The sequence below is a fragment of the Chiloscyllium plagiosum genome, chromosome 2 (assembly GCF_004010195.1).
Source record: "Chiloscyllium plagiosum isolate BGI_BamShark_2017 chromosome 2, ASM401019v2, whole genome shotgun sequence".
Classification (NCBI taxonomy): Eukaryota; Metazoa; Chordata; class Chondrichthyes; order Orectolobiformes; family Hemiscylliidae; genus Chiloscyllium; species Chiloscyllium plagiosum.
In genome coordinates, this window is record NC_057711.1 from 118,966,645 (window position 1) to 118,988,450 (window position 21,806).

Sequence of the window (21,806 nt, forward strand, 5' to 3'; positions counted from 1 at the left end):
TCTCTCTAACAAGAACAGCCTCAAGGCCCTCAGCTTTTCCTCGTAAGACATTCCTTCCAAACCAGGCAACATCCTAGTAAATCTCCTCTGCACCCTCTCCAAAGCTTCCACATTTTCTTATAATGCGGTGACCAGAGCTGTACACAATACTCCAAGTGTGGCCGTACCAGAGCTTTGTACAGCTGCAGCATAACCTCCTGGTTCCGGAACTCAATCCCTCTATTAATAAAGGCCAAAACACTGTATGTCTTCTTCACAACCCTGTCAATCTAGGTGGCAACTTTCAGGGATCTGTTTACATGGACACTGATATCTCTCTGTTCATCTGCACTCCCAAGAATCTTACCATTAGACGAGTACTTTGTATTCCGATTACTCCGTCCAAAGTGTATCACCTCACACTTGTCCACATTAAACTCCATTTGCCACCTCTCAGCCCAGCTCTGCATCCTATCTATGAAGCTGTCTCACTTCATTAAAAAAAAAGGGACAGTGTGATAATCTGCATGAGATCCTGCTCAATGTGTTTTAGCAATGTTTAATTTATTACTTTTGATCTTGCAATGCAGAATATGAATCGAATGAGGCAGATCTCCTCGATAACAGCTCATGAACTGAAATCCATGCAGGAGGATCTGAGTTTCAAGGAAACCGAAATGCAGAAATCCCAGACAACTGCCAAGGGCTTGACTGATGGTATAAAATATTGAAATATATCTCTGCATATCTATGATTTCTGATATTTGAAGTAAGATTCATCTCGATGAACGTTTGACCATGCAATTTTTCTGTCAAATTATTGCCCACAGCATCAAAACAGCTCAAGTAAAAAAAAAGTGAATATTATTCTCTGTGACTGCAAGCACAGACTGCACAAAAAGAGTGTATGGGAAAGCATTTATGGGCGGATTGAAAGAAAACCTGAAGAGATTTTTTTTAATATAAGAAGTGCAAGAGAATAACTAGGACTATAGTGGTAATCTGTGATTGGAACCAGAAAATATGAGCATGTATCTTAATGAATACTTTGCATCAATCTTCATAATGGAAAAATACATTAAGGTAAAGCCAAGTACCAAGGTCATGTACTGTGAAGCATTAGAAGAAGGGGGCGACATAGTGGCTCAGTGGTTAGCCCTGCCACTTCACAGCAACAGGAACCCGGGTTCGATTCCAGCCTCGGGCAACTGTCTATGTGGAGTTTGCACATTCTCCCCGTGTCTGCGTGGGTTTCCTCTGGGTGCTCCGGTTTCATCCCACAATCCAAAGAGGTTAGGTGAATTGGCTGTGCTAAATTGCCCATAATGTTCAGGGATTCGTAGGTTAGGTGCATTAGTCAGGCGTAAATATAGGGTGGGGGAAATTGGCCGGGGTTGGTTACTCTTCAGAGAGGCGAAATGGACTTGTTGGGCTGAAGGGCCTGTTTCCACATTGTAGAAATTCTATGATAAGTAAACTTAGAGAGAAGATATTGGCAGGTTTAACAACTTTAATATTGGGTTCTAGATGCCAGGATGAGATGTATCCCAAGCTGTTGGGAAAGGCAAGGGAGGAGATATCGGGAGCCCTGGTAGTAATTTTCATTTCTCTCTGGACAGCGGTGAGATGTCAGGGAACTAAAGGACTGCTAACATTGTCCCATTATTAAAAAAGGGAAGAAGACCTAGAACAGGAAATTACAAATTAATAAATCTAATCTTGGTGATGGTAAAGTTTTTTTAGATTACTTACACTGTGGAAACAGGCCCTTCGGCCCAACAAGTCCACACCGACCGGCCGAAGCACAACCCACCCATACCCCTGTGCCACCGTGCCGCCCATTGTGCCACCGTGCCGCCCATTGTGCCACCGTGCCGCCCATGTGCCACCGTGCCGCCCATTGTGCCACCGTGCCGCCCAGTTATCAGAAAAAATTTTGGAGACAGCATTTATGTGTGCTTGGAGAGTAATGGATTAATCAGGTATAATCAGCATGGATTACTGAAGATAATGTTGTATTTGACAAACTTCAGCAAATGTTTGAGGAGGCAACCCGGCATGTTGTTCAGGGAGTAAGGGTATCAAAGGTTATGGGGAGAAGTCAGGAGAATTTGGCTGAGAAACTATCGGCCATTATGGCAGAACAGAGTCAATGGGCCTAATTTTACTTGTAAGTAATGCAAGACTTTTGATATGGTCCCTCATGGCAGACTGATTTTTTTAAAAAAGCCCATGGGATCCAAGGCAAAATGGCATGTTGGATTTAAAATTAGCTGAGAAGCAGAAAGCAGAAGGTGATGATAGAGGGATGTTTCTATGGCTAGAAGTGTATTTCCACTGGGTTCCACAGGCTCAATTCTGGTGTGCTTGCTGTTTGTGGTGTGCATTAATGATATGGTCTCAAATGTAGGGTGAATTACAGGACAACTAGGTATATTACATGATTATTAAAGGATTACAGCTGTAATTATTGGTGTTTTTAAACAGAACATTAGTTGGGCAAATCAAATCAAATCAGTAACCATACCATAGAGGAGGAATTCCTGGAGTATGTATGGGATGGTTTTCTGAACTAAGATATGGAGGAGCCAGTGATGGACTGGGGTAGACAAAGTTAAAAATCACACAACACCAGGTTATCAGGTAGCAGCACTCCAGAAGCTAGTGCTTCCAAATAAACCTGTTGAATGATGATAACCTGGTGTTGTGATTTTTCACTTTCTGAATTAATACATTGAGGAATCGACCAGAGAATGATCCATCCTTGGCTGAGTATTGCATAATGAGAAAGAAATCTAGCTGTGCATGGTCCCTTGGGAAAGAGTGACCCATAATATGATAGAGTTCTTCAATAAGAGGGAGATTGACATCATTGATTCTGACACTAGAGCCCTGAATCTAAATAAAGGAAACTATAATGGCATGAGGTGTGAGCTGACTGTGATAAAATGGGTAATGTTACTAAAGGTGAATAGGCAAAGGCAAACATTTAAAGAGTGCATGGCCGAACTTCAACAATCATGCATTCTTGTCTGGCACAAAAATAAAATGGGGAAGGTGGCCTGACCATGGCTAACAGGGGAAATCAGGAATAGTATGTGGTATAATGAGGGGACATCCAAATTAGCCCAAAAAAATAAGCAGAACTGTAGATTGGGAGAAATTTACATTTCAACAAAGGAGGATAAAGGGATTGATTAAAAGGGGAAAGTCAAGTAGCGGAAGTAACCTTCGAAGGAACATTCAAACTGATTATGAAAACTTTTATAGGTATTTGATGAGAAAATGATTAATGAAGACAAATGCAGTTCCCATCCTGTCAGAAGCAGTGGAAGTTACAATAAGAAGCAAAGACTTGGCAGACCAATTGAATACATATTTTGGTTCTGTTCTCAAAAAGGAAGACAAAAATAACATTCCAACAATGTTGGGGAACCTAGACTCTTGTAATTTGAAGGAACTGAAGAATATCAGTATTAGCAGAAAAATGAAATTGGTGAAATTGATGGGATTAAAGGCTGATAAATCCCAAGGACCGGATATTCGACCTCCTAGAGCACTATGGAAGTAACCTGGAAAGAGTGGATGCATTGGTGGTCATATTTCAAAATTTTATAGACTATGCAACAGTTCCCATGGATTGAAGGGTGTCTAATGTCAGTCCACTATTTAACAGAGCAGGTGGAGAGAAAACAAGAAATTATAGACCGGTTAGCCTGGCATTAGAAGTGGAGAAAATGCTAAAATTCATTATAAAAGATTTAAAAGCAGAACACTTGAAAAAAGTGACAGGTTGGACAGTCATTGTGGCCTTACGAATGGGTGCTTGACATGTTTGGCAAATCTCCTGGAATGTTCTGAAAATGTAAATTGTAGAGCTAATAAGAGGGGGCTAGTGGATGTGGTTTACTTGGAGTTTTAGAAGGTTTTGATTAACATCCCATATAAGAAGTTAAGCATGTTAAATTAAAGCACATGGGATAGGAAGTAGTGTGCCATCATTGTTAGAGAACAGGCCAGCAAAGTAGGAATATTTTTCTCTTAACAGGCAGTAAGTAACTAGTAGAGTACTGCAAGGATCAGTGCTTGGACCCCAGCTAATCACACTATGTATTCAATACTTCAATAAGGGAACTAAATGTTATATCTCCTAGTTTGCAAACAAAGCTAGGTGAGAGTGGAGAGCAAAGGTGCTTCAGTGTAATTCAGACAAATTGAATGAGTGGGCAAATACACGGCAGATGAATTATAATGTAGATAAATGTGTGGTTATTCATTTTAGTAGCAGAAACACAAAGGAAGTGCCATTGCACCAAGACCAGGGTGTTCTTGTACTGAAATCAAGTATGCAGATGCCACAGACAGTGAAGAAGTCAAATGGTGCATCAGCCTTCATGGTGAGAGATTCAAATACAGGAGCAGGGCTATACCTTGCTGTGATTGTACAGAGCCTTGATGAGACCACACCTGGAGTATTGTGTGCAGCTTTGTTCTCCTTCCTGAGGAAATTTCTCCATCTATGGAGGGAATGCACTGACGAAAGGATTTAATGTTCTGATAAATCAGAAGGTTTACTAGAACCAGTGCATCTTTGCCAATAACTGTTCCTGATGTTTTAGAGACACAGGTTCAAGATTATACATTGCACTGTCCAAATTCAGTTTTTAAAAAAATGTGATTGAAGGTTAACATGAATCTCAAATTGTTGTCGTAACCCAATTGGTTCACAATGTTCTTTTGGAAAGAAAGAATGCTGTTCTTCTATAACCTGGTCTATTTGTGACACTGACCCAAAACCAAAATTGTTAATTCTTAACTGCCGTCTAAAGTAGCCTAGTAAACCATATAGTTGTAAAAAGTAAGTAAATGCCAATCTAGCAAGCAATGTTAGTATCTGACAATGGTTTTTGTTACAATTCTTGTATTTGAATCTCTCTACCATCTTCTACCTTCCTATTTCTGTAACCTTCTCTCGCACTGCCATCTCTCCACACCCTCACTTCCTTTGACTTTGACCTTTTCAGCAGCCATCCTTCGCTGAAATTCTTTCTCTATGTTACTTCCCTCGGTTCTTTAATGACACCAATTTCACTTTGACCAAGCTTCAATTCCTCCCAGTATTTCCTCCTTTGGTCTCATGTTGTTTTTTCCCCCTTGCTCTCAATGAAGCATTTTGAGACTGACTTTTATTTTCAGGATGGTGTACAAATGCAAGTTATTGCTTTTCAAATAGCTTGCATTCAGTAACTTAGAATGAAATTGTTTTACTGTTGCAAAATATGATAAGATCAGAATATTGATAAGACCATCAGCTGAACAAATGATGCAGAAAATTCCAGTGCCTGTGTTAAACAACTTTTTCTTGATGGGTGTAGTTTCTTATAAGCATTTAGTGACTCCACTGACACTTGTATTGTTGTTCAGGATTTCCTTCTTGAGCCTGGCCTTAATAATCTGTTAAAATTACTGTAGATCAGACCTAACTTTTATACACAGACTATTTTGCAAATGTAATAACAAATTTGTCTTCATTACTTGGATTGTATTTGTACAATACTTTGATGTAGAACAATGTTAGCAAATTAAAAAAGAAAGTCATTTCTTGTTGGGAAAGCTAAAAAGTACTGTTAGGGGTTTTCCGATGTGAGTTTTGTATGGTCTAGTATCTGACATTTAACTAAGATTATTGAAGCATGTTTTAAAATGCTTTATCTTCTTTTTAACAAAATGTAATATATTTTTGTATTAAAAGAAAGAACCTGAAGTGGATAAAAGCGAGATGGAAAGTTTTCCACAAGATAGTCAAGTTAATACATTACTCTAAAGAGTACAGGCTGATGGGTTTGACCCCTAATGTCCTCTCAGAAAGGACTGAACTATGTCCTCTTCCCACCTCTTCTTTTAACCATATTTTAGCGACCAAAGTCGCTTAATGAAATTTGTTACCAAGTAAAAAGTAACATGGTAAGTTTTTCTTACTTTTGCTTCCTGTTTGTCCAGACATGAGGGATGTGTTTTGTTTTTGAAATTTAGAGTACTGGATAAGAAGTACTGAACTTGCTGAGTCTTTGATTCTCCTAATTAACATTTATGGAATAATTATGAAGACTGTCCAATATTTTATTCCTCAGTACTAACTTAAAGAATCAGTAAGTCATTGCATGCATCTTTGAGAGCCTTGAAGTGCAGTAATACTTTTGAAAGAACAGATAGAAAAATGGAGAAGTTTCAGAATATACTGCAATGTAGAAGGCTTGCATTGGAAACAAAAATAGAAATTGCTGGAAATCCTTCTGGAAGGGTCTCTCGACTCGAAACATTAATCTGATTTTTTCTCCACAGATGCTGCCAGACCTGCTGAGCTTTTTCCAGCAATTTCTATTTTTGTTTCTGATTTACAACAATCGTTGTTCTTTCAGTTTTTATTTAATTCCATTGGAACTATTTGTTCTTATTGGTTCATGAAGGCAAATATGGCCATATTCATCGTCTGGGCTGATTGGGAGGGTTCAGAAGGGTTTTTGAGAGTCTGTTAAGGCTAATCTGCACCTGAAAGGTTTTGCTTCAAATAAACAATATGGCAGACAAATTAGGTTTGGTCAGTTAGCTACCTTGGGAATTCCTCTCCGGGCATTTTCTCTGCTTCTGGTAAGTAGTCACTTTTGAATTACACGACACATTACTTCTTATTTGGTTGCACAAGGTGCAGTGATACTGGGATCTCTGAGCGTGAAGTCAACATTGAAGGCTTAATTTGGGAGTTTCAGAGTGCGCTTGCAGTCCTTTATTTAACTGCTGTGAAAACATAACCCAGACTCAAATTCTCCATAAAAAGATTCACTTTGACAAGATGAGTGCCAGGTATTCTAGATACATGTCCACTCCATTTTTTTGTGACTGTCTCAAAATGATGTGGATGCTGAGTATGCCAGGTCAGGAGAGCACTTCATGTGTTGTATTTTTTCCTGCCACCTGATCTTCAGAAGCTTCTGAAGGCAACTCAAGGGAAAGTGATTGATTTTATTGACATGCTGCTGCTACACACTCCAAATCTTACATGTGTAGAGCAGAGTGGGCAGGACTATTTCTGTATAGACTTTCAGCATGTGAGGCAAACTAACTGTTATTAGTTCCTAATCTGACATTCGAAATCTACCAAAAGCTAACATATGAGGAACATTTGAGGATTCTATACTCAATGGAGTTTAGAATGATTGGGGAAGGGGGGGATCTAATTGAAACATACAGAATACTGAATGGCCTGGATGGAGTAGATGTTGGGAAGATATTTCCATTGGTAGGAGAGACTAGGACCTGAGGGCATAGCCTTAGACTAAAGAGAAGACCTTTAAGAGCAGAGATAAGGAGAGACATCTTCAGCCAGAGAGTGGTGAATCTATGGAATTCATTGCCACAGAAGGCTGGGGAGGCCAGGACATTGAATATATTTAAGACTGCGATAGATAGGTTCTTAAGTGTCAAGGGGATCAAGGGTTAGGGGGAGAAAGCAGGAGAATGGGGTTGAGAAATTTATCAGCCATGATGGAATGGCAGAGCAGACTTGATGGACTGAATGACCTAATTTCTGCTCATATGTCTTGTGGTCTTACACTTACTTTGGCAATCCTTGCACATATCTTGTCATCAACAGCTTTAGATAGTGTGCTGCTGAAATGAGTTAACGTATCTACTGCTGATTCTAGTCATGGACTGAAACACCAGACACTCTTGGGCCTTCTTGGGAGTGTCTGGTATTCTTTATGCTGATTGTACGTTCAAAATGATCACATGTACTGGAGAAGAAGTCTGTACTACATTGCAGTTCAGCTGTGAACTGGCAATCAGTACAACATCATCGGCAAATTCTGAAATATTTCAGAAAATTCTGAAAATATCTTAGGCAATCTTAGGCTTTGCCTGGAGCCATCTTAAATTGAGCAGCTTCTGGTCCATGCAATATCTACTTTTGATGGCAAGATCTCCATTGTGAAAGCCTTTGGAGAGCAAAATAGATGAAAGCGTGCTGCGAATGGTTGACACTATCATGCAGTCATGCTTAACACCATCAGTGTCTGGGAATGGGTCAGAAAATTTCCCATCATCCAAAATGCAGGTGAACATGCATCATAGACCTGTGGAATCATTGCAATGAATTTCTCCAACTAAGTTTCTTCACTTTCCAAAAGATAAACGTATTACCAAGCAATTGATTTTAATTCACTCGACACTAACGCTGAAATTTTTTAACTTGACTATATTTGTATTTTAGAAATTTAACTTTGTCCTAATTTTTACATGTTAGAAAAATGCAGTTTTCTATCAGCAGAACCTTACCCAATGTTTACACGTGATGAAAGGGAGTAGCTTTTCAGTGGTTAAACAGTTGTACATTATCTGAGATCTTCAGAATCAAATAGTAAATTCAAGGTTTAACCCAGTCACTTCTCAAAGCAGGACACATTATTGTCAGACATCCTTCAAGCAAAAGGTTTATAATAATACAGAAGTAATGGAATAAAGCTGACCACCAGAGAAAGGCACCATAATCAACTTACATATTATTTCAAAATTGCAGTTTCTATAGTCTGAATCCTTTTTACAAATATTAAATGAAACTTTAAATCATCCTTTGCAGTACAGATGTGGTTTACCCTGTAAGTTGGCTGGACAGCTAGTTTGCGATGTAGAGTGATGCTAACACCAAGGGTTCAGTTCTCACACTGGCTGACATTAGAATGAAGGAGTCTCCTTCTCAACCTCTCCTCTCACCTATCGCATGGTGATGCTCATTGGTCATCTCTCTCTTTAAGTGAACAGCCCCATGGTCTGGTTACACTGTGGTGATTTAACTTTTAACTTTACCGTGTACATCAGAAATACTGAAGAGGAAGGTTAAAAGAAATGCCAGGTTTGTAACTCTTCTGTTGTGGCTTGCCAAACAGGCAAGAAACTGAAAGTATTCCTGTGGATTGGTCAAACATTTTAAATTGAAAAACAATTCAGAAAATGAAATATTTCATACTGTGAGACTAAGCAATAATTACTCTGTAACTTACGCAGATGGCTGTTACTTTCAGCTTAAGCAATGTTCAGTGAGCATTCTTGCCTAATGAAGGAATATGTCACATTATCCTCCACATTGACCCAGTAAAATAAATTATGCTGTATGTTATCTCATGTATTTTTGTTGGCTGCTGTAATTTTTTATATGTTTCTGATTTGTCTAGATATACAAGAGAAAGTTTATCTACAGATTGATTTAACTTACCTTTTCTCCATCCATCCAGAGAGCCAACGGCTGCAACAGGACCTTCAGAAGGTTGAACAACTGGAAAGCAAGATTGATACAGAATTAAGTTCTTTAAAGGAAAAGATTCAGCACATTACAGATGCTCTGGAAACCTATAATGACTTGGATGGACTAAAGGCTGCTGGCGAGGAGAAAAAGAAGGTAATCGAAATTGCCCACAATGGATTGATTGGATGTACTTTCACATTGGAATGGAAAGTCTTGTATGAATGTTCTTTTAAACAAATGAATTAAGATCAGGAAATAAGCCATTCGGCCCCCTGAGCCTGCTTCAGCATTTGATAAGATCATGTCTGATTTGATTGTGGCCCCCCCCCAACTCCACTTTATTCCCTACCCCATATCTTTTTTTTCCCTTGTTGATTCAGAATGTATCTAACTCAGCTTAAAAAATGTTCAATGACCATGCGTCAGTTGTCTGGCGAAGAAAATTCCAGAACCTTAATGACATCAATGAGAGAAGTAAAATCTCTTCATCTCTGTTTAGATGGAAGACCCTTTGTTTTTAACCATAAAGTGGTTCTTGTCTCTCCTATAAGGGGAAATATCCTCTCAGTATCCATACTGTTGAGACTCCATTTGTATATTTCAGTAAGAATATATGTTTAGATTATTATGATTTTGAAATTCTGTGAGCCAAGGTTCCTTGAATGAACCATACGATATGGGTGTTAATGTTATATATCTCTTAGGCTCACTTTCCCATTTCATGAAATTCCAACTGAGGTTAGAACCATGAAAAATTATCATTTTATACCAAATAAGTGAAATAGTCTTCAATAATTCTTTGGTGCCTTTTGTGTGTTCAGCTGCTGCATTCACATTTACAATATTTTTTTCTGAAGCAATGTGGCTACTGGTGCAAGGAGAGATTTTATTTTTAATTCAGTCATGGGATATGGCAAGGCCAACATTTATTGACCTTGTGAAGGTAGTAGTGAGCTATCACCTTGAATCATTGCAGTCCTTGGGCTATAGGTACACAATTAGTCTGTTAGAGAGGGAGTCTCAGGATTTTGACCCAATGACAATGAAGAGAGGCAATATAATTCCAAGTCAGGACAGTATGTGGCTTGGAGATGAATATATATGTGATGGTGTACCCATATTTTTGCTGCCCTTGACCTGCTAGGTAGCAGAGGCCTTGGATTTGTAAGGTACTGTCGGAGTAGCCTGGATAAGTTGCTGTAAGTGCTTATTGTAGATTGGACAAACCACTGCCTCTGGTACATGTATGGAATGAGCTGCCAGCGGAAGTGGTAGAGGCTGGTACAAATACAAAATTTAAATGCCATCTGGATGGGTATATGAATTGAAAGTGTTTAGAGGGATATGGGCAACATCTTCATGGCTGGTCTATGGTAACCCTGGGATATTGATAATGGAGAGTTCAGTGATGGTAATGTCATTGAATATCAAGAGGCAATGGTTAGTTTCTGTTTTAGCAAATGGGACTAAATTAGTTTAGATTATCTGGTTAGCGTGACGAGTTGAACCAAAGGGTCTGTTTCCATATGAAACATCTTTGTGACTCTATGACTCAATGATGGTGGGTGAAGGAAGTGAAGATTGAGGTTCTTGCTGGTGGGTCAATCATGAGGGTGACCTTTCCCTTGATACTATTGAGCTTGTTGATTCTTGTTGGAGTTGTACCCTTCCAGGCATGTGGAGAACATTCCGTCATACTCCTGACTTGTATGTTGAGCGGTAGGCACTGGGGAGACCTTACTCTCCTCATAATCCTTAGCCTCTGATTTGTCCTTTGTGGCCGCAATATCTTCATGGCTGGTCTATGGTAACCCTGGTATTGATAATGGAGAGTTCAAGGATGGTAATGTCATTGAATATCAAGGGGCAATGGTTAGTTTCTATTTTGTCATTGCCTGCACCTGTGTCTCATTCTTGTCCTTTTATCAGATCTATTTCTACACTTCTGCACCTATCTTATCTCCAATTTCTGTAATTCATTATGAAATATTCATAAGCACAGCTTTATTGAAAAATAAATAATCAACTGCTCACCTCCTGTTCTGCCATGAGCCACTCATGCAGTCCTTTTGCAAAAGCTAGCACTTATAGTTTGGATAAGTCAACTTTTCATTCACTTACTATCTCTGACATTCTAACGTACATCTGCTGACAATCTGAAAGATAAAACATAGCATTTAAGCTGACTTATCTGTGTCAGATATATTACTAAACTTAGTAAAGAGCTTTGTTCCATCACCTTATTCTGTTGAATGATCAACATCTAATTGATCCCCCATCCTGTCTGTCACACCATACTGGAAAAGATTTCTATTCCTGATCTCAAATGGTATATCACTTTTAAATTCTGGTCTAATGCATGTTTTTTGGTATAATTTTCTTTGTGGCCATTTTGACAGGATCCTTTTTCCTTATATGATGCAGTTCTGCTCTCAAGTCTTTTATTGATTTGGCAGGAATGATGAACATACCATTTTTGTGCCACCTGTTATACAGAAACTTCAGGAGGAGAAAGTGACACTGACACAACGCAGAAACATCTTTAAGAAGATAATGCAGCAAGTCTCAAAAGAGTATGATACACTCAAGATTCAGCTACAGGAAAATGAGACCCATGCACAGGTTAGACTACTTTTTACTTCTCAAGAGTATGAAACGCTACGCTGTATGAATAGATTGTAAATAACTTGTTCTAACTGTAAGGGTTTGCAATTTGACTTGCAAATCTCCTTTTTCATCTTTAAATTTAGCTAAAGTTAGCTCTTTTGATAAAACAATAACAAACATTGTTTTGCCTGACAGATCGTTTTCACTGCACTGTGGTTTTCAAACTTTTTTGCAATGTTGTCAGCTGCAAATATTGACACAATCCCTGGAACTCCCTGCAAATATTTCTTTCCAATACACAGTGTCAGCAATTCAAAGGGAAGTAACCATCTTGCATTGTAGAAAGTATGTATTCAGTTATACAGCAACTGAAATAATATGCTATTAAGTCAATTAAACACAGAACAGTGCAGAAATCTGCTGACTGGCAGAAATATGATGATCAAGCAAACTCCTCAGGGTTAGGAAGCCAAGGTTGAAAACCTCTGTATTACATTGATCAGTTTATCCAAATAGCTGTCATCTGGGGTTTGAAACAGAGAAGAATTCCATGCACAACTTTAAGCTCATTTTACTGTTTTTCAAGGAATAATGTTATATCCAAATTAAGTTGATATCACTTATCTTAAAGGGATAATAGACACCATTCCTGTTAGGTGTGCCAGCAGACAGTCATACAGCACCCTGGAATGTGCTACAAATTGCACTAAATAAGCTGTGCAGAATTAACATTCCCTGGCTAAAGTGTGCACAATCTCACAGTAACTTTAATGTTTTGCACTGTGCATAGAGCAAAAAAAATTAGAGGGTATATTTTTGATATCTGTAGCTAGTCGGCATAATGTGCCTGATGTCAGGATTTGATGACAGCATGCCAAGCACCTGTAATAAACAAATTCATCATTACTTGACTAAAGTCTAATTTGCCCATTTGATGCAAACTGTTCACTTTGCCTGACTTAAATTGTGCAGGAACAACCCATTTCAAAAAAAGTCTGTGGGCATGTTTTGAAGAATTACTTCACTTTGCTTAACCATTAATTACCACAGAGGGATGGGACAAGATAAAAGCTAGCCATGCTAGGCACTCCTTTTCTTTTGGTCAGCAAAACATTATCCCTCATTCAACCTTGACCAGCTTTGGTGTGTTTGGTTCCAGTCTTTAAATGAAAGCAGATGCTAGCTATGAAAGCGCGTTTATCTTAACTATAGAGCCTTTTAAGTACCTATGGATTTTAACTCTTTAGATTGTCAGACCCCAGCAGAAATAATGAAGAGTGAATTTTAAGAGCATTCTTTCAGCATTTATTATTTCTTCCACATTACTGTGGTATAACCTTTCAATGTGGTGGCATTGTTACTGCATCAGGCATACTTTCTCTTTGCTGGTTCTTGTCTGTAGATAAGCCTTCAGCAAAGGTGCATTTTAGTGATAACATTCTTGCTGAAGTGGAGAGAGAGAGAAAGCAGGTTTCTTCAGACATCCCCCCAGACTTAATCTGGGTTAGACTACACAGGCCCTGGGCTGACTGCAAATAGGCACCAAATGCTCGAGTTGGCTGCCTCAGCTGAAAGTCAATTCCTTCCTTCCAAATCCAGGGCAGCTGTTGTCAAGCTTAGTTGAATGATCATGCTGTGCAGTGTATTATAGCTGAAGTTGACAATTTACTGCTGTTGCGCTAACTATGAGCCAAACGTTTAAATTGCTGAAGAACAGCACAGAGCCACAAATATCATAACTTTCATACTTACGCAGGAATTTTAGTAAGAAAATTCAACAGCAGAACAAACTCTAATGTATAATTTTAACTTAAAGTTTTGCAATTCTGCAGCTGACAATACAACAGAAACCTCTCTGCAACCATCATAAATGGATGTTCATTGACAAATTGTGCTGCAGCAAACCATAGGTTATTTGTCATAGAATCAAATCCATTAATTTTAGGAGTGGTAATGAGCCTCAAAAATATTTATAGTAGTATTTTAAAGTGAAATCTCATTTTTTACTGTAGAAGTTGAAGTTTAATGCCAAGTGCAGTCAAGTTTTCTTGCCCAATTCGGAGGTACTCATATGTTGCAAATGGAAGATTGTGTTTTGTACAGTTAAGTCAAGTGTCTGCCTGATAGATTAGGCTGGATTTTCTGAGGAGAGGCAATGTGACAATCTCATGCAGATTGCCACATTGCCCCTTTTTTATGAATAGGAAGAGTTCCACATTTCTGATTAGAGATCGCAGTCAGGGCTCCTTCAGAAATGTGGAGCCATACTTCCATTCTGACAGTTGTCTCGTAATTCCGAGGAAGGCAAATGACTCCTTACAGCAGTCAGCTGTTGCATTCTGAAATTTAAAGGTCCAGAATCTATGACACTGACAGCTGCTGTCAAACAGTAAATAAGTATGAAAGTAGTAGATGGGCATGTACCAGGTCAGTAAGATGCCAGGTTGCCAGGGGTAAGTTGACAAGTGGATAGGAGGTAGTTTACTAGGTGGCACGGGGAGGATGGGAAAAGTCAAGTTGGGCAGGGCATTGTAATTTATATGGGGATGGATGGGAGAGGGGAAGAGAAAGGGAAGATAAGGTTGGGTCCAGCAATGAAGTAAGTGGACAAACCTGTCCTGTGGTTGGGTAGTTGAAGCAGACCCGAACGTGGGAAGGGAAGGATATGGATCTGTGGGGAGGAAGGGTGATTGGGTCCAGTCACAATGGAACTATGCCATCAGTGAAATTGTTATTCAGAAGTTAGATTATTAATTTAATAGTCTAACTTTTCCCAAGTAGCTGTTTACTTAATTTAATCAGAACTCTCTACATGCAGGTTTGCTCGCTGAGCTGGAAGGTTCATTTTCAGACATTTTATCACCATACTAGGTAACACCTTCAGTGAACCTCCGAATGAAGCACTGGTGGTGTAGCCAGCTTTCTATTTATATGTTTGGGTTTCCTTGGGTTGGTGCTGTCATTTCCTGTGGTGACATAATTTCCTATGGTGATGTCATTTCCTGTTCTTTTTCTCAGTGGGTGATAAATGGGATCGAGTCAATGTGTTTGTTGATAGAGTTCCAGTTGGAATGCCATGTTTCTAAGAATTCTCATGCAGTCTGTGTTTGGCTTGTCCTAGGATGTATGTGTTGTCCCAGTCGAAGTGGTGTCCTTCTTCATCCGTATGTGACAAATGCAAAAAATGAGAAACTAGACCTGCAGAGAAAAACTAGACAAATTTACTCAAATAACAGCACTGACAACATAGAAGCATGGATAAAAAACTTATCTGACACTCTCTTAACAGACACTGAAAAAGCCGTCTTAGTTAGAGGATTAAATCACAGCTTCCAGGATGCAGACGAGAAAGATTTCTTAACAGCATTAGAAACAACACTGAAAGACAACCAACTCACAGAAGAAACCCAGCAAACCATCAGACAGGCAGTCGCACCAACATTAAGCAGGAAATTGTTATCCTACCTGCAGACAAAGGATGCTTGACAAAAAACAATGAAAATTTACAGCCCAGGAACAGGCCCTTCGGCCCTCCAAGCCTGAGCTGATCCAAATGTACTGTCTAAACCTGTCGGTCAATTCCTAAGCATTTGTATCCCTCTGCTCCCCACCTATTCATGCGTCTGTCCAGACGCATCTTAAATGAATCTACCGTGCCTGCCTCTACCACCTCTGCTGGCAACATGTTCCAAACGCCCACCACCCTCTGCGTGAAGTACTTACCACGTGTATCCCCCTTAAACTTTCCACCTCTCACTTTGAAAGCATGACCTCTTGTTATTGAATCCTTCACCCTGGGAAAACGCTTGTATACCAGGCAACATCCTCATAAACCTTCTCTGCAACCTCTCCAAAGTGTCCACATCCTTTTGGTAATGTGGTGCCCAGAACTATACACAGTACTCTAAATGCAGCCAAACCAATGTCTTGTACAATTTTAACATGACTTGCCAGCTCTTATACTCAATACCCCGTCCAATGAAGGCAAGCATACTATATGCCTTCTTGACCACTCTATCCACCTGTGCAGCAACCTTCAGGGTACAATGGACCTGCACTCCCAGATCTCTCTGCCCATCAACTTTTCCCAAGGCTCTTCCATTCATTGTATAATTCGCTGTAGAATTAGACCCGCCTAAATGCATCACCTCACATTTGTCTGGATTGAAAGCCATCTGCCACTTTTCCGCCCAACTCTCCAGTCTACCTATCTCCTTCTGTATTCTCTGACAGTCCCTTATGCTTTCTGCTACTCCACCAATCTTTGTGTCACCTTGACAGTCACCTTAAATAGGCAGTCTATCCCAGATTCTCTTCCAGGTATTCCACCTTTGTACTTTGTCATGCTATTGTTTGGAATCCTGGCATGGTACCTTTTAGAAGATATTGAATTCATGTCAATAAAAGGGAGAGTGGGAGAGTTGGGATTAAATTCTTTACTTTTTCATGTATTTCTTCCCATTGCCAATAACCTGGCTAGTTTTTATTCTGTGTGAGAATGAGCAATACCAGTATGGAACTGTTTAAGATATTTTAAGCAGTGGGTACTTCTTGCAGTAAAATGGGGCCTTTGCAAACACTTTTCTGGCCTCTATGAATCCAAGTTCTGCTTCTAGCCCACTATGTGAAACTTTGGATTTACCTTCTAGGAAACAAACATCATCATGATAACCACTTGAGCTTCCTGTTGGTGTTCTGAACTATGAAGCGTAGCCATTGTTAATACTGTTGTCCCATAATCTTCACACTGCAGCTTATAGTTATTATAAATAATTGGCACTAACAGGAAACTAGGCTGTAGAAGTAACAACACTTCGTGTGTATGTATGTTTGTGTCAATGATAATGAGTAAGCCAATTCAGACAACACAAATGTTTTCCCATTCGTGGAGAGAAAAGACTGACTCAACATTTAGCAGGTTTCTTTGCAACAAATTCTAATGTGGTGTTAATATCAGTTATGAGATCAGGTTTTTTTTGCTTTCTTTCATGTGATCTTTTTCATAATCTTATATTGATTAGAAGAGGAAAGTTATGCTTCTACAGTCGTGTCAAAAATGAACTGTAGATGAAATCTATACCTCACTAACTTCATAATCAAGCTGTTGTGTAACTGTTTTCATCTTTTGAAAGTAAGAGGTTGGTTGATTCCTGGAATTTCAAGCACAGAACAAAACGAAATAACTTGTCTTCCCTCTCTCAGCTATTCTTCTGTTCCCGTCATTACTTATCAGTCATCACACATATTGGAACTTTGACCCTTCCAGCATTGTAATTTATACATGTTCTGCCCTTAAGTACAGATTTTAAAACAACAGAGTAAGCTGAATTAGTTTTATTTGCAAAAAAAATTAGGTAATTGTTATCAAATCAGAAATTTTAATGCTTATATCTGCAATAATAACAGAATAAGCATCTGAACTTGCAGACTTTTATAGTTTAAAATGTTCCATAGACTGGATACCAATTTAAAAATCTGTGTTCCAGACTATGGGGTGTGAACTTTGTGCAGCTACAAATCAATGTAAAGCTTTATTAAATCTTTTTTTTTAACTAAAACCTGTAAATTTGTTAATGTCTAGTCTTCAAAGATAATCCAAATAAAATTTGTCACATTGATTTATTCACACAAAAAGATGAGCATTCCAGGGAATAGCATTATCAACGATTTTGTAAATTTATTCATTTTGCTATACAGAAAAAACTTCCTGGTCAAAGAGAGAGGTTATAAGAAGTACCTTTAAAAGAAGAGAATGAGACTCAGAGGTTAAGGAGAGGAACTCCTGCTTAAGCCAGCAGGGCATGCAACAACTAAAAGTGGAACATTGAACATTGGAAATGCTGAATGGGCCAAGAGTGTTGGTGCACAGAAATGTAGGAACATGAAGGGCTAAAGAGCAGTATAAACATTGGAAAAGACAATGAATTAGATTGGAAACAAGAATGAGAATTTTAAAATTAAGGTGTGATTTAACCAAAGATTAGTGAGCACAGAGTTAAATAGGCCATTCATGTGTCAAGCATTTACCAATAAAGCTGAGGGAATGGTTCCAGGAAGTCCTCAAATCTCCCTGAAGAAAATGCTATATCTTCACTCATGGGAAACTTTGGTCCAAAATGGCCTTAACTGAAGAAGAAACATCTCTGAAAATGCCAACGATTTGAAAGTCTGTAACAAGTCCATATGGTGGACAAGAGCAAATAGCAGAAGAAGCGTGCACAAATGCAATAATCTCACCAACCCATCTTGTCAAACAAAAACTACCCTACCTGTGGCGGGGTTTGCAAATCCAGTATTGGACTATTTAGTCAGTATTTAGGATCCACAACACCAGAGTGGAAGAAAGTCACCTTTAATTCTGGGGGACAGTCTAAGCGAAGAGAGAACAGACACTGCAGGGATGAGAAATCTATGTCATTTGGCAGAATTATGATGTTTGAAAAACCACATGTGTTGCCCTCTTTATTTTCGTTCTGCCCTCCATCTAGCCTGAAACGACTGTCATTCAGCTCCTATCTTTTGAATCCATAGCCATTCTATTTGCATCTCTGCGATAGAGAGTAGCAGAACTTGCATCCATGGTGCCTGCTGCTCCCACACAGAGCCTGCAAGAGCGCTTCATTCTAACTCACCAGTCTGGTGCTGCCTCTACTATGGAGCAGTCAATGTCACTGAACTGGGTCATGAGCAACGGCAGAGGTTGGGGAAAATAGCAGAACTGAATCTTGTCACGCTCAGGGTTTTGGAGTTTGGAGCATTGGAGCACAGGTCTTGACTGGTTGAATCAACACCAGTTTTCAGTCTCAATAGCCTGGTTTTATAAATTTGTACCTTTATGTTTTATCAAAATTTCTATCGCATTCTGTATGTTTCTCAATCCAACAAATAAAAGTTTCAAAAGTAAACTGTTCTCACTAGAGACAATAGTAATCACAAAACATTTTATCCCTATAAACACAGGCCCAACTGAGGAGTTTGTCATTCATAACAAAATCAGTTCTGATGCAAACAGATTTAATTTTTCTATGGGCTCTTTTACAAGTCATTTTATTAGGAACCCTTTTGAACTGTGAAGTCTCTCAGTGAAGGATAGGATCAAAAAGCAAAAGAAAATGACAGAAGATAAGATGTATGGGAATGGAGGTTTGCAAGTTATGCCAAGTGGATTTCCCCATTTTGTACTTGATAGGATTTCCCTGGAGTCTCCAGAAATTAAAGGTGTATCTCTGTTGCAAGCAAGGAGAAGAATTGTAGAGGTTTTTTTGAGAATTGTATTCTTCATTTGCTTTGTTTATTAGTTTTGAAAGTATTGGAGATGCGGTTGGCCAAAGCCTGTTTGACTGACAGTCAAGGATCATCTAATCCAGTTAGGAAGAATCTATTTATTTACCAGTTGGACATAAGGATGTGGCACACCCATGTAGTACCACGATGAATCTTGTTAGGCTGTTGCAAAGATCATGCTGTTAAAGGAATGTTATGAAGCTTACTGAGAAGACGGGCTTGCTAGGGTCAGGGCAAAGCCAAATTTTTGTTCCCTTTTCTAATGGCCCTTGAAGGTGATGAATTAATATAAACCACGTTGGAAATCGTTTGCATATCATTTCAATAAATCTTGGTTCACTTCTCATTCTTACGTAATCTATCAAAATAATGTTCTGTTGTTAGTATGAAATAAATGCTGAAATGCAGAGGTTGCCTTGGTGATTTCATGTAAATGGTTTGGTCTTGATGGTAATGCAAAAAAAAACTTCTACTGGTTTATAACATAGGGTATTGTTAAGTTATTCATGTTTGCCTTCAGAACAAAAAAACCATAATATTTATTAAAAGGTGTGAAACTTTTGATGTTGAAATTCATAGACATGAGTGTGCTCATAGAAGAAGTGCTGTGAGTTAGCATGCAAGTGCTGCAAACAAATGGGAAGGCAAATGGCTTTAGTGCAGGCCTTTATTGCAAATGGATTAAAGTACAGGAATAAAGGAGCCTTATTACAGGGCTTTGGTCTGGTGTACTTCTGTAATTGTGGTCTCAACATTTAAAAAAAGATGTATTTACATTGAAGTTGGTACAACAAATATTGACAGTGTTGGTCCTTGTGATGAGGGAGTTGTCCTACCATGGAAGGCTGAACAAAATGAATCTATGTTTTAAGGCATTTGAGAGAATAAAAAGTAACCCTTATTGAAATAATGCAAGATTCTTGAAGCTGCTTGATGGAGTAGATGCAGAGAGATTGTTACTGCTGGTCAGGCATCTAAAATGAAAGAGCACAGTCTCAGGATGATGTGGAGAAATTGCTTTATTCAAAGAATGTCAAATCTTTGGAATTCACTATCTCAAAGGATTATGGATGCTCCATGATTAAATACTTCTGACATTGGGGTAGGCAAATTTTGATGTGTCAAGGAATCAAAGGATATGTGAGGTCTGCAGGAAAGTGGAGTTAACCCAAGGTCACATTGAATGATGGAGCAGGCTCGACAAGCCAGATGGTCTACTATTTGTTGTATCCTTGTGAAGTTCTGTAATGATTGTAGTGAAAATGGACCATCGATGTTCAAATTTCATCATTTGACTTTAAAATGTAATTTTTCATTGACTAAAGATTGTTTTACGAAGGACACTTATTGATGTAAAATGATGGCTGTGATCACCTGAGAAGCCCAAGAAATTGACATGAAATGTACACAGTTTACAGTGTCAGAATTGCCATTTTAATCAAAGTACACTGAAACTCAAGTATCGAGAAAGTCTCCTGCTTTACTCACTTTTGCAGAATAAATTCACATTAGAAGATGAAAAGTCACTTGTGGAGTGTTCAGTTTGAAAAAGACATCGAATTAGATTTGAAACGTAGAAAATAACTTTATTTCCGTAGCTTGTTTGAGCAACAAGAGAGAGAAATCAACATGGACTGAAAAAAGAAATGATAGTGTAAGCACTTCTTTCTTTGTCACTGTCGGAAACCAACTCAGGTGAAACATTAAATGGAAAAGCCAACATTGACTGACAAATGAAACTTATTTGCAAACCTCGCCACTTCTAAGGATACTGGATATTAGCTAGAACATTAGGACTTGAGTTTCACTCTCAAAACTCAATGACTCCTTTTAAAAAATAATTTAAACTGCACCTTTCTACCTGTTTAAACACCACGCTCCCCACCGTCCTTTTTAAGCCTAATATCTATCTTGTGTATATATGTTAGATGTTGCATTTACTTATTAAGTTGAGAAAAATAGGTAATAAAATTCCATTCTCTTCTACTCAAGAAAACCATAGAATTTGTTGTCCTTCATATTTGATGTAATTAATTGAGCTAAATTGAAATGCAATAGCTACTTTCCAACCAGCTAAGAGGTGTTTAACAAAGTGGGGAGCCATCAAACTTCCTCACCTGGTCACAACAAGTCTAATAATTCCATCTATTTGAAGTAGCCTAAAAGCATTTGCATTTCCCAACAGATACGTAAGTGCTATAATGACATGATCCGTGTCACGATTTTCAGACCTTTTTGTCCTTGGCTGCTCTCATCCCTGGTACTGGGTTTAACTGTACTATTTTGCTACCAGCTGGGTCTTTTTTATTTGCTACTGTCTTATTATTATTGTTATTCTTCAGGTAAGTTTTTTATTGTGTCATAAAGGTTAAATTGCTTCATTTTCTAACATTCTATTGTGTTTTTTTAATCAAAAAGAATTTATTTAATTGATTGTGATAGGCCTGCTTTCTTTTTGATCTGCAAAATGCTTTACTTTATTACACAAGCTTATATATTTAGTGGGGTTTACAAATACTATATTATGATATATCATTGCACTCATGATATCAGTTTCTAATTTAATAAGTTCTGTATATTTAATGAGTTTTGTGGTTAATGAGGTCTGGATAGTCATACGCTATAGAAAATTAACAGA

At 38.5% G+C, this 21,806-nt stretch overlaps 1 protein-coding gene across 2 annotated transcripts in view; it reads left to right on the forward strand.

The window, feature by feature from the left end:
• The window catches only part of ift74 (intraflagellar transport 74), a 115,535-nt gene that overhangs the window by 89,582 nt on the left and 4,147 nt on the right, over positions 1-21,806 (forward strand). For both annotated transcript variants that reach the window (XM_043717227.1, XM_043717238.1), the window contains 3 exons: positions 570-696; positions 9,267-9,430; positions 11,774-11,899. In XM_043717227.1, coding sequence (XP_043573162.1) covers positions 570-696; positions 9,267-9,430; positions 11,774-11,899 — 417 coding nt within the window. The remainder of the gene's footprint in view (positions 1-569; positions 697-9,266; positions 9,431-11,773; positions 11,900-21,806) is intronic.